This window comes from Vombatus ursinus, unplaced genomic scaffold (genome assembly GCF_900497805.2).
Source record: "Vombatus ursinus unplaced genomic scaffold, bare-nosed wombat genome assembly UNPS02011431.1, whole genome shotgun sequence".
Lineage (NCBI taxonomy): Eukaryota > Metazoa > Chordata > Mammalia > Diprotodontia > Vombatidae > Vombatus > Vombatus ursinus.
Genome location: NW_020951209.1, coordinates 2,859,797 through 2,873,359, shown reverse-complemented (window position 1 = coordinate 2,873,359; position 13,563 = coordinate 2,859,797). Strand labels below are relative to the sequence as shown.

Below are 13,563 nucleotides of genomic sequence, written 5' to 3'. Positions count from 1 at the left end.
TGTGTGTGTGTGTGTGTGTGTGTGTGTGTGTGTGTGTGTGTGTGTGTGTATTTGGGTGGAGCCCATACATACTGTGTAGTTTAAAAGTGCAAAGAAGGGAAAGAGTTCATTTTTTGCATTTTCCCCCTGAAAAGCAGCAATAGGCCCAAGGAAACTGTTATTTCTATCAAATAAGAAATGTAGTTATCAAAGGATCACAGCTGCAAGAAACCTTAAACACAGAGTCCTACTCTCGATTTACACGTAAGGAAACTGAGTCAATTAAGTGACTTGCCTAAAAACACACATGGAGAAGGGTCAGGGGTCAAGTCCTCTGACTCCAAAGTCACTGTTCCATACTTTACTGCTTCATCCAAAGAAAAACAAAACTTTCTTCTTTCTAAGATTCCCAATCTTGTAGCAAGACATTTATAATTTAATTATATTAAAATATCTATATTATATATTCTCAGATGATAAATTCTCCTTCCCAGTTTCACCAAATTTTGTTACGATATTGGCACCTATATCAGGGACACTGGATACCATCCACTTTAAAAAAAAAAAAAAGGTTTAATTTATTCAGTTATTTTGTATTAGCAACAAAGCCCCAACACCTAATTGGCATCTCGTCCCTATAGATGCTGCAAGAGATTAAGTTCTAGGAACTGGGGCTTCCAGATTGAGTAGAGAATAACCATGTGACTACTCTTCCAAAAGGCACTCTTCAATGTAAATACAGCGGTCATATGGTATCTAGCAGACAACCTTAGGGCTCCCATATTTGTTTTTTTCCTTTTCCTTCTCCAACTCATTTTACAGATAAGGAAACTGGGGCAAATAGTGATTAAGTGACTTGCCCAGGGTCACACAACTAGTATCTGGGGCCACATTTGAACTCAGGTCTTCCTGACCCCAGGCCTGGTGCACTGCGCCACCTAGCTGTCCTGATAATTGATCATACAAAACAGATTCTAATACACCCCCTCCTATTTCTATATAAGCATTTCAAAATTAGGGCGATGATCCATTACTGGGTGTCACTGTTGTTAAAAGAACCTTGTTTAATTTGTAAAAGGTAATCTCAGATAGAAAGCTAGAGAATGCCTACAATGCCTGTTATTTTTCACCACTGTGTTCCACACACTGTGTCTATGCCCTTCCCTACTCTAATTTCATCTGAATTTCCAATAAATGATGAGGAAGATGAGTGTTCATCACAGAAGCACTGGTGTATGTCAAATGACTGAATTTTGGTATTAGGAGCACTAGAAAAAGAAATGGATTCCAGGATATACTCCAGCACTGGGCCCAAGCAAATTAATATATGTAAATGCACAAAATATGGCTAATATGCAGATGAGCTAGGGATCCTAGAGGATGAAAGCAAATTTGACTTCATAGGTATCATTAAGATTTTATGGCATAAGACCCATGACTGGAAAATTCCCTCTTCCTGTTGTGACCCAACCTAGAAAAATCATAGAATCTCCTTAAAAGGATAATTTGAAAATCCAAATTTTTAAAAATGAATGATAAAAGTTTCTTCTACATGTAATTCAGAAATGTTTAACAAAATAAATAAAAAATGCATTTTTTAAAAAGCAGGGGGGAAACCCCTAAACAGGCCATCTATTCTAACCCAACCTGAACAGGAATTTTCACTGAAACTCCACTAAGTAATTATCTTGCATGCTCATGAAGACTTCACCCAGACATTGTAGTGGGAGGCACCATGTCCCCCCCCATTTTTAAAAAGTAAAATATTTTTTGTTAATAATTTAAAATTAAAATATTTTGAGACTAAAAATGTTTAAGGACAGCATCACCATTCTAGGCTTACCATATTTACCTTCATGAAGACTACAGTCCTTGTGATATTTTTTTAACTCATGGTTTCTTTTTTTATTTTGGTGAAGCAATTGGGGTTAAGTGACTTGCCCAGGGTCACACAGCTAGTAAGTTTCAAGTGTATGAGGCTGGATTTGAACTCGGGTTCTCCTGACTCCAAGGCCAGAGCTCTATCTACTGTGCCACCTAGCTGCTCCATAACTCATGGTTTCTTAATTCTGCACTCTAGAACCAAGCAAAACAATTCTAATCCTCTTTCCACAGGAAGTATTCTAAGTCTCTCTTTTTTTTTCCTCCAGGCAAAACATTCCCAGTTCCTTCAACAGACCCTCATCTAATATGACCTTAAGGCCCCTGCCTCCTGGCTGCCATCCTCTGGATATCATCCTGTTTGTCAGTGGCCATCTTAAACTGTAGCACCCAAAAAACGGAAAGCAAAACTTGAGTCATGATCTGACCAGGGCAGAGTACAATGGGGACATAGCTTTCCAGGTCCTAGGTGCTATTCCTCTTAATGCCGACTAAGACTGCATTAGCTATTTCTGGCTCAAACCACCCTGGAAATACAGGGGTCTTACCCCACTCTGAAACTCCTCTTTCCTTACCATAACTTAAAAGAATGCTCCCCTCCTCCCCTTAGCTTTCAATTCTGAGCTTTAGCACTCCTGATAAATTTTACAGAATCATGCCATACTTTTGCATTCAGCCTCCATCATCTGACCTTTCTTATAAATTTTTGTTGAAAAGTCGTTTTTAGTCGTGTCCAACTCTTCCTGACTCCATTTGGGGTTTTCTTGGCAAAGATACTGGAGTGGTTTGCCATTTCCTTCTCCAGCTCATTTTACAGATGAAGAACTGAGGCAAACAAGGTTAAGCAACTTGCCCTCAGTCACACAGCGAATAAGTGTCTGAGGCTGAATTTTAACTCAGGTCTTCCTGACTCCAGGTCTGGCACTCTATCCACTGAACTGCCCTCCAAATTTTGGACGAGTCTTTTAAAATCCACCCAGGGTTCCCACATCAGTCTTTTTTTTCTGAACTGGACTTGTGATTTCCCCGGGTGTCCCTGGATGAAGAAAGTCCCTCAGCTAAGACTGATTAACCATCTGCGGTCTTGCAGAGTTTTCTGGGGGATCTGAGGAGCTAACTGACTTATCATTTATGATAACAAAGCCAGCATGGGCCAGAGGTGGGAACATAAACCCAGGCCTCCCCGACCTGAAGCCATCTCTCTATCCGCTATGCCACGCTCTACCTGCACATCAGTCTTTAGACAACCAGAAAGCTCCCCCATGTCTTCCTCGTCAGCATGGGTTCTCTTTGGGTCTTCAGAATTCCATGGAAGGGGTACAATTTCATTGCCCCCATAAGGGCAGCAGCAGGGCCCAGGAATGGAAATAAAAGACGGTTTAAAATTCTCATCATTCATGTCGTCGTAGGCTGCTAATGCTCTTACTCCTGGCTCGGTATTTTTTTTCCATTGCCCTCCCCTACCAGTACCACATTTAAAACAAAACAAAAAACCCTTAGTGAGCAGGTAAGGAATGTGGGTGGTTGTCACAGTTCCTAGGGGCCAGGGTTAGGTAGTGAAAACAGCAGAAAACTTTCCACCAGAGGCTGATGAGTGTGGGAAGATAGGCAAGGGCGCCTAGAATGGACCGCAGTGAACCACTGTGGTTACTACTGAACAAAAAATAGGAGAATTAACTTCATTTTCTGTTTTAAGGACCAACAGAAATTCCCTAACAATGCAGGTAGACAGACCTAGGCCATAACAGAAAAATCTAGAACATGTATACTTCACTTTAAGCAAATTCAGGTTGACTGAAAAATCTGAAGTTATGATGAAGCTATATGGGAGAACATTCTGGCTTTACTAAAAGGTTCAGAAGTGGCGAGGAAGCCTGGAGCCAAGTTCAAATTCTGCCTCACACACTTAACTGGCTGTGTGACTCTGGGCAAGAGTTTCAGACTCAGTTTCCTTATCCAAGGAATGGGGATAACAACACCACCTACTTCACAAGGTAGCAATGAGGGTTAAATGAGATAACCTATGTAAAGTGCTTTGAAAATCTTAAAGTATTATATAAATTCTAGCTATCACACAAAAGTTCACACCAGTACCTCTTTAAATATAACCTGTCCAAGTGCATGTAAAGTATGATTATATTTAAAAACATTAGTAACATTTGTTACAAACAGTACAATGTTCATTATATGTGTCCTTCTATATAAAGGTGTATCCTACTATATAAAGGCACCATAGGGTGTGTCTTACTATATAAAGGCACACCTGGGTGCTTAAATGTAAACTTAGAAACAGATAAATGAAGGTGTAACTATTCCAATTGCAAAGGAATCCTTTAAAAAAAAATCCTATGTTAAATTGCAGTATTTCTTCAGAATGAATTTACTAGTGGATTTAAAATAAAATTTTAATTTTTTAAAACTTCAAGTTAGAACTTCTCAGGAATACATCACATGAATAAATGTGTCCAGTTAGGTGGCGCAGGGGTTAGAGCACTGGGCTTGGAATTAGAAAGATTCATCAAATCCAACCTCAAACACTTGACTACTTACTAGCTGTGTGACCCTGGGCAAGTCACTTCACCCTGTTAGCCTCAGTTCTTTAAATGTAAAATGAGCTGGAAAAGGCAATGGCAAACTACTTTAGTATCTTTGCCAAAAGAACCTCAAATGGGGTCACAGAGAAGCTAAAAGGAATGAACAACAACAAGGTATCCAGCAAATAACACCAATGCTCCCAGGGAGAACACTTGGGCCAGACTGTGACCCAAACAGCCAAAGGGACCAAGCTGCTTCACGTATACATCCAGGGGTCTCATCTCATTCTGGCTCCAACGCAGACATGCACAGCCAAGACCTGAATACAATCCCCTCATGGCCTACATGTGAAGACCACACCTGCTTCCAGGGTCAGAGAGACAAAAATAGCCCAGGGGTTTTAAAAGTAGGACACTGGCCAGCCCAGAAGGTGATAACAGGCTTTTCCCCTTTCCTACACTAACTTTTAAAAGCAACAAGCCTTTACACTTCTAAAAAAAATTTTACAGGAAACTCTACAACTGATCTCAGGCCTCATCCCAACCCCCAACCATCACTCCATTTCCAGACTCTGAGCTCCTCATGGCTAAAAACAAGTCCTAGGCTCTCAAGATGGTAGCAAACAAGTGGAAATCAGGAGACTTTGGCTGTAACCCTGCTTCTCCTACTAACTCCCTAACCCCTCCAAATACAGTTCTTCACAACTTGAGCCTCTTCTCTCCTGGCTTTCCTCCTCTTTCCATGCAGTGACACCATCCTCTTACCTGATGAATTCCTCCTACAGTCTACCCTCCATTTTGAAGGCAGCCCTGAAGGTCACTTGTTCACTCCTCTCCTGGCTTCTGACCCAAGCACCTCATGTTTGTACTGTCCCCCTCCAACTTTTCTGCTTCCTTCCTCTATTCTCAGGTAAGTTCCTTGAGAGCAAGAATTGTCTTTATTTTTGATTGCATACATATTCCTAGGGCCTGGAACATAGTAAGCATTTAATAAATGCTTGCTGACTTAAACTGACCCTTCACTGGAAACCTTAGTCATTCCTCTATAAAGTCGACAGGTTGGACTATATTACCTCTAAGGTTTCCCTCATCATTAAAATTCTCTCATTGTCTCAAAATTGAGATGGGCAAAGTGGTAACTTACCAGAATTTTGCCAAGTGATCTATCCCCAAATGCAAGCAACACATACTCACATTTTTGCTATTAGATAATCTATAAACTCCATATATCCAACTATGAAACACAGGTTGTAAAATTTCCCAACATTTGGTTATCACTCTATGTGATATTTTAGGGTTAGGGGGGTCCCAACCACCAAAAGGCAGAATTACAGAAAATAGATTGGTGCTCAAGAAGTAGTACTTTGTAGTATCTTCCAACCCTCAAAGCTGCCATGCTTGGGCAGAAGAGAATCTGGTTGGCCCTAAAATGGTTCTGCTAGGCACCATGATACCCTTCTGGTAACACAGGGCAGCCTCTGTAGTAGGAATATTGCTTCCCCTTGTCCTCTAACCATCCCTTGGAATTATATATACCCAGTGACCCCTCTACTGCCATATCAGACCTGATGATTATGTCCTAGTATTTCTCTCTTCTTTATATTCCTTTTGTTCCATTTTGGGTTTTTTTTTTTCCTTACTCTACCCTCTCTTCTCTCTATTATCCTATCCTCCCCTTACCATAGTTAGGATTTTACTTTTTAAAGGGCTATCTTCATCTCTAAAATTAAAACTATACATGATAGCTATAACAATATAAATGTAAAAATATTAAATTTTAAATTTTAAATTAAATAAAAAATTAAAAGAGAATGCCAAAATTATAAAAAGCCAGTCTGGACCCAAGGAGATATATGAAAAAGTACTTTTCCAGTATTTCTTTGTAGAGATGGAGACCCATCTATGGGTGTGGACACTATATAAGGTCAGACATTTTTAGTTTAGTTTTAAATTAGATTTAGGTTTAGATTAGTTTTGTTGGGCTGTTTTTTTCCTCTTATTTCTTATAATAAAAAAAAGACTTCCTGGGAGAGGGAGGGGAGGAAGGAATACATTGTGAAATTCAGACCATGTTAAAACAAAAGAAACCAATAAAACTTTGTTGTTTTTTTTTTTTTAGAAAAATCAAGGTTGAGTTAACTGAGACATCTTTAAGATCAGGACAACTTTATTAACAATTAACTGGAATTTCTTATCTCATTTAGGAGACACTGGAAGGATTCTGGACCCATCTTACCAAGCTCCTCCCTCTACATGGGGAAAGGACTAATTTCTCGTGCTTTTTCATACTTTATCCATTTGCTGAAAAGTTTACATTTTAACGTTTTTGAAACAGAAAGTATGGAGGTGGGGAAAGCTGGCTTCATCAAGAATCTAATTTCCTTCCTCTATAGTTTTGGAAAGTTGAAAATGCCACCCATGCCAAGAGAGGGAAGCAAGAGGCTCAACAGCTTTTACCTCATTTATCCTTCCACCCTCAGGGCTCCACTGAGTTATTATTTACATCTTTAATTGAGAAAAGGAGCAAACCAGAAACATCAAAAGGAAATGAAAGAAGGCAGGGTGGGGGAAAAAAATCTTTTAATCTACTGCTTAATTTATATACAGGTAAGGTAGGTGGAAATTATCATTCCCTAAAAGCCACTTCCTCTACCATTAGAAGTTGTGGGGGTTTTTTGGGAGGGTGGAGGAAGAGAAGTGTTATGGGGAAAGAGGAGGTTATAAAGGGTTATTTTTCTTTAATTAAAAAAATGAGAGAACATTTACCAAGTAAAAAGGTAATTTTGGCATTTCTAGTCAATATTGCACTGAGCCATTAGATTTGGTCATTTATGAAAATAATTTCTGTCTTTGGAGAGAACAGTTTCAGTTGAGTGATGGAGTCAGAAGTCAAACTGCAGAGTTCAGAGGAGAATGAGGGAGAGGAAGGGAAACAATAATAATGACAGCTAGAATTTATACAAAATCTTACAAATATCTCATTTTATGTTTACAATAACCCTGGGAGATACATGCTTTTAAGTTCTATTTTACAGAGATGGAAAACTGAGGAAAGTGAGGCAGACAGAGAGATACAGTGACTTGCCCAGGGTCACACAGCTAGTAAACTATCTGAGGCCACATCTGAACTCTGGTCTTCCTTATTTCAAGCCCAGCATTTTATCCATTTTAACACCTACCTACCTGCTTCTTGGGAGCATCACATAAAGATAACTTTATGTAGGAGTCTGACAAAAAATAGAAGAAGAAATATAGGATGATAGCAATTGGGGGCTGAGGAATAGAGTCAGGATTTTTTAAGGATGGGGAAACTGGGATGCATTTGTAAATAGCAAGGAAGGAGCCAGGAAATAGGTAGGAATTGGTGATTAGAGAGGAGGTGATAGTGGGGGTTATTTGCTAGAAAAAACTAGAAGGGGGAGGATAGGGGATCAAGGGTACATGTAGAGGGGTTGGCCATGGCAAGGAGAAAGGTCTTTTCATCATCACAGTCTGGAAAAAAGGAGGAAACTGGGAGGGACAATATCAAGGGGGTTATAGGATGAAGAGGAGAGAACGTGAGGAAGGGAAAAAGGGGAAGGTTTTATCAAATGCCATTGATTTTTTTTTTTCAGTAAAGTATGAAGTAAGGAGTCCAGAGAGAAGAGAGTGGGAGAATGAGGTCTACTATGGTATACTTAAGGAAAGAAGAGAAGGTCTGGAACAACTATTATGGAAAACAGATTAAAGAATCAATTAGGGGGGCAGCTAGGTGGCGCAGTGGATACAGCACCTGCCCTGAAGTCGGGAGGACCTGAGTTCAAATCCAGCCTCAGACACATAACATTCACTAGCTGTGTGACTATGAGCAAGTCACTTAACCCCAACTGCCTCACCAAAGAAAAAAAAATAAAATAAATCAATTAGGGAGGAAGCACACTTCAAAGATAGATATATATTTAAATGTTATATTATTATGTGTCACATATTGTCATAATATAAACATAACATTTCTATTATATATTATATATAATACATATTATATACCATATAAATGTAATACATATATACTTACATATTTTATATTATGTATTACATAAAATATTATGCAAAATGAGCAAAATGGATTAAAAAAAGATTATACAGCAGATTAACATGGAAGGTTTCCTTTAAAAGGAGTTTAAGGGTTTATAAAAATAAGAATATGCATATATATACATATACACATATATGTATATGTGCATGTATATGTATATATACACACACACACATATATAGTCCCACACACCTCCCCTGAAACTCTGAAAGAATCTATATTCCTTAAGTGCTGGGATTGTTTCATTTTTATTTTTCTATCTATAGCACCAAGCACAGTCACTGGCAAATAGCAGGCGCTTATTAAGTGCTCTAGAGGAAGGCAGAATTCCAGAGGAGAGAAATGGAGGTAGAAGCATGCAAACTATATGCAGAAAATGCCAGAGTTGCTTGGCTGATGTAATCTATGCGAGAATAGTGATAAATTAGGTTGATAAGGCATAAGTCAGGGGAGAGTGATATGGTCAGATGGGTACATCCTGAAAGTCAAGCTAAGGGAGTCCCTGCAGGTATCTGGTCAGAAGAATGACAGAAAAAATCATGTTTGAGGGAAAATGCACTCTTGGTTCTATAGAAAATGAATTAGAAAAGGGAAACAACAGAGAAAAAAAAAACAGCTCTAGGCCACAGATAGCTACAGTTGTCTAGGGATGGTCTTGGTGGCTATGAAACCTAAAAAGAATACACAACTCTAAGAGATTTGGCAACTGACAAAAGTGCTTATGGATGTGAGGGCTTTAAAAACTCCAAATGATGTTACTGAACAGGACTTTCCTTACTAGGCTATTTACATTATCTCAATGTGACAGCCCTTAAAGTTGTGTCAACACCTTATACCCACTCCTCTCAGATGAGGCTAAATTAAGCAAACTGTCTAATTTCTATCAGCTCACACTGCAACAACAGAAAATACACACCATACAGCTGACAAGATCTGTAGTCAGGTTACTGTTTAAAAACAGAACAGCCACGACTCATGTGGATTTATCACTAATTTCACCAAGGAGAAGAGGGTTGAGGACTAATTAAACCTAGTCTCTTAACAAGAAAGGTGGAAATTATTGTTGCATCAACTGGGTTATAATTTAATATTACACCCAAATTCAGCAGCAGGGGAAAAGATAGAGAACTCAAAAATCTAATTCACTGTTTTAAAGCATCCTCTTAAAACTAACACTCTTCTATGTTCTTTTTTATTTTTTACCCAATACCTGTTAACATTACAGTTTACAAAATAATGTCCCTGACCCAAGTAGAGCTTTCAACCCACAACATAGCACATACTCAATGATAAACAAAAATAAATAAAATTACTATACTCATAATTTTGCTATAACTTGGCCCCCTAGTTTTCATTCTCTCTCTGTCTCTCCCCCCCTCTCCCCTGCCCCATTACCTTCTATATACTTATCTTTGGGTAGTTTGGACTTATGTCAGTTGAATAAAATCTTCCTGAAGGCAGGGACCATTCAGTTTTGGTTTAGGTATTCTCAGAAAACAGGCACAGTGCCCTGAAGATGTTTTATTGTTTTGTTTTTGTTGTCCAGACCTCTGATTTCATTAGTATGGAGAACTCCTGGTGGGGAAACACCCTTCACACATCTGCAAGTCTTGGGTAACTTACATTCTTATAAAATTGGAAGAAAAGAAGCTGAATGAGTTGTCTGTGGTCAGTCACACAACTAGCATTGTGTCAGTGGCTTGATTTGAACACAAGTCTTTCTGACTTGAAGGCTGACCCTCTATCTTCTGTACTTTGTAAACAGGAACCACTTAATACACATTTGTTAAATTAAAAAGTACCACTTGCTACATAGTACTGGCACCTTCTCAACAATGGTCATATATACCTGCCTGCGGCACACACAGCTATTATGTGTCTTGGAACCAGGTCTTCCTAACTCTGAAGGCAGCTCCCTATCCACTGTACCACACTGCCTCTCAGGCACTGGGGATACAAAAACAAAAACAGAAGCAAAACTGTCTCCCCTCAAGGAGCTTTTTATTTGGGAAACAATGAGCATTTAGAAAAAATAAAAATATATACAAAGTAGATAAAAAAGTAAATTTAGGGAAATGGGGACTAGCTCCTAGGTGAACACGCTTCCTATATAGGTAAGCACTACTGTGTTTTTTTGTATTGTTTTGCTAGGCAATGGGGTTAAGTGACTTGCCCAGTGTCACACAGCTGGTAAGTGTCAAGTGTCTAAGGGCAGATTTGAACTCAGGTCCTCTTGACTCCAGGGCCAGTGCTCTATCCACTGGGCCAGCTAGCGGCCCCACGCACTATTGTGTTTTGAAGGATGCCAGGAATTGTATGAGGCAGAGGCAGAGAGAGAATATATCCCAGGGAGAAGAGTAATGTTCAAAAAACCTGGAAATGTAAACTGAGGACTGAGGAGAGTTTGTACTTTATCTCAGAGTCTCGTCTGGGGTTTCTTGAATATGAGAATAAGAAGGTCAGATGGATGCTTGAAAAAAGAAGCTATTTGGTAGGAGAATAAATTGGAGAGAAGTGAGAGACTAGATCCAGGGAGACAAGTCGGGGCACCATAGCAATAGTGTAGGTGAGAGGGGAGGAGGTCCTGAACCAGGGTCATAGCCATGTAGGTGTAAAGATGGGGATGGATATAAGATATTGACAAGATGAGGCAACTGACTAGAGAATGGGGATGAGGATCGAAGAGTTAAAGATGATTAAAAAGTGGTCAACTTGGACGAGCAGAAAGATGATGGCGCCTTCAACACCTGAGGCTATTGTAGCAAAGTCCTCCAGCAATACAGCACAGATTTTAATACAGTAAAACATGGTGGATTTCTTTTAACCCTATCATAACACCAACAATAGTAAATATCCACAGAATTCGTTTTTATGGGAAACCATTTTTAAATGCTGGGTTGTTTATTCTTCCAACCCCTGGAAATATAGGCCCTTACTAAGCTGCATAACAAAAAATAAATAAATCAACGAAATTAAGCTACTAAGATGAAAGAGGTATTCATTTGCTCACTCATTCAAAAGATGGATGTTTAATGAACACCTGCCATGAATAAGGCAAACATGAAAGGGTGAAAAGGAGAGGAAGCCTAACAGGGGAAAAGAAACAGAACATATGTAAAGTGCAAGTGTTCAAAGCATAGGTAATAGCTTTAAAAATGTAAAACTGAGAAAAGGTTGAAAAGGGGAACAATTCAGAGAGAAGAAAGGGAAATGAAAGCCATGATGAAACCAATAGTGAAGCCTGAATTGTATGGGGGTGGGTAATAAAAATGATTGTAGGCAGAGTGGTTCTGAGGCAGCCAAATCTGTCTCCATAAAATCTGATCACCTCAGATGACACCCAGCTGACCTGACTTCACATAAAGTTATCAGCAAATGCGCCAACAACAATATATATGCAAATGGCTGGGTAGCACATGGAAAGTCAACACTGGTAAAAACTATTTCTCGAGTTTGTTTTGTCCAATCCAAAAATGAGCCAGAAAGAAAAGTTCAGTATCAAGTTGGTATGCTAATGCCAAGATTTACAAATGTGATGACCCAACTCTACCAAGAATATTAACAGATCTTGTAGAAGTAGCACAGCAGATGAGTTTCCTACAGACATTTCAAGAACGATAGAAATGTTCAAATTAGTCAAACATATGCCTTTTTATGGTTTGTTCTTACAATTATATTTTGAGGGCTACCATGCTGATTGGTGCAGCAGTTACCCATGACAGCCATGCTATTGATAGACAGCAATGAGTCTTGTCCTCAGGCTAGGACTTCTGAATTACCAGCTGCTATAGGAATCATGAAATTCAATAATTCTGATGTTACAGAATAAGAATGATTTGGTGGAATCTCTTCCAGGGTAAGGTCAGGGTAAGGAACAGGATAAACTTTGTATTTGTGCAATGTACAGCTGAAATGTTAATACTGAAATTATTTTGAGTCCATAGTTAAGAAAACTTCATGACTCTTACAATACTACTTCAGTACCTAAAATTATCCTATTAAGTCCTTGGTCTCAACAAACGAAATGGATGATTAAGATTAAGAGTGGTATGGCAGGAAGTTATATTCTAAAAGGAGTACTGAAGATGAATCAGGAGTTAAGAGGATAGACCTGGAACTATCTCCAAAAACAAGGAAGGGAAACTCACAAGTAAGCCAATTTTTTCCCATAATTGTACCACTTTTTGGATCATAGAATGATCTTCAGTTTGCTGCTCCTAGAGGCCTTATCTGAGTTGAAACAAAAATTGATTCAAATTTGTGCTTTGCTGACCAAAGGGTGGGATGAGTTCTTGGGGCACCTGGAGCAGCACCTGAAAATGTCAGCAAACTGAATGAATGAATGAAGCATTTATTAAGTTCTCAGTACTTGCAAAGCCCCGTGCAAAGTGCTCTCCAACAGCTCACATTCTCATGAGGAGAGAACAGAGATGCAGACAATACAGCTGCAAGTCAGGTGGAAAGGTCCCTTGGTCCTCAGGAGTACATTAGCAAAACAGATGTTAAAGCCTCTTCTTTAACGTCATTTCCACTGAAAAAATATCACTTTCTGATGTTAAACCATTGGACGATGCCAAGTGTCTTTGATGGCAAGAACTCTCGTTTTTGGGGTTTTCAGTATTTGTGTCTGTGATAGGAGCACAGGTACCTCCCAGGATGAGGGTTGAGGACACTGGGCTAGAACTGTTGCTATTTGCAAGATTCAGGGTCCTGGCCTATTTCTATCAGATCCTGAAGTGAATTGGCATTTGTCATTGCGGGGCTGGTGGGTGGGGATGGCAAAAGACGACTTTTAGGTATGTACACTGAAGGAGATTAAAAAAAAAAAAGAGCGAAGATTGCGCAAGAATGAAGTGCTTGGGGCAGCTAGGTGGCGCAGTGGATACAGTACTGGCCCTGGAGACAGGAGGACCTGAGTTCAAATCCAGCCTCAGACACATAACACTTACTAGCTGTGTGACTCTGGGCAAATCACTTAACCCCAATTGCTTCACCAAAAAACAAACAAACAAAAAAAAAACCCACCAAACCACAGAAACACTCTTTAAAAAAAAAAAAAAGAATGACGTGCTTATGGTAGGAATGACCAAAAAA

General features: G+C 39.2%; 2 protein-coding genes across 5 annotated transcripts in view; one reads left to right on the top strand and one right to left on the bottom strand.

Moving 5' to 3' along the window:
* The window catches only part of DUSP16 (dual specificity phosphatase 16), a 100,817-nt gene that overhangs the window by 51,603 nt on the left and 35,651 nt on the right, over window positions 1-13,563 (bottom strand). The gene's annotated exons all lie outside the window — the stretch shown is intronic.
* On the top strand, window positions 3,258-12,329 carry EIF2S3B (eukaryotic translation initiation factor 2 subunit gamma B). The gene is given in 9 exon segments (XM_027856408.1): window positions 3,258-3,265; window positions 7,769-7,785; window positions 11,755-11,817; window positions 11,820-11,972; window positions 11,975-12,022; window positions 12,025-12,119; window positions 12,121-12,186; window positions 12,188-12,276; window positions 12,278-12,329. Coding segments are annotated over 9 exon segments (591 nt in total).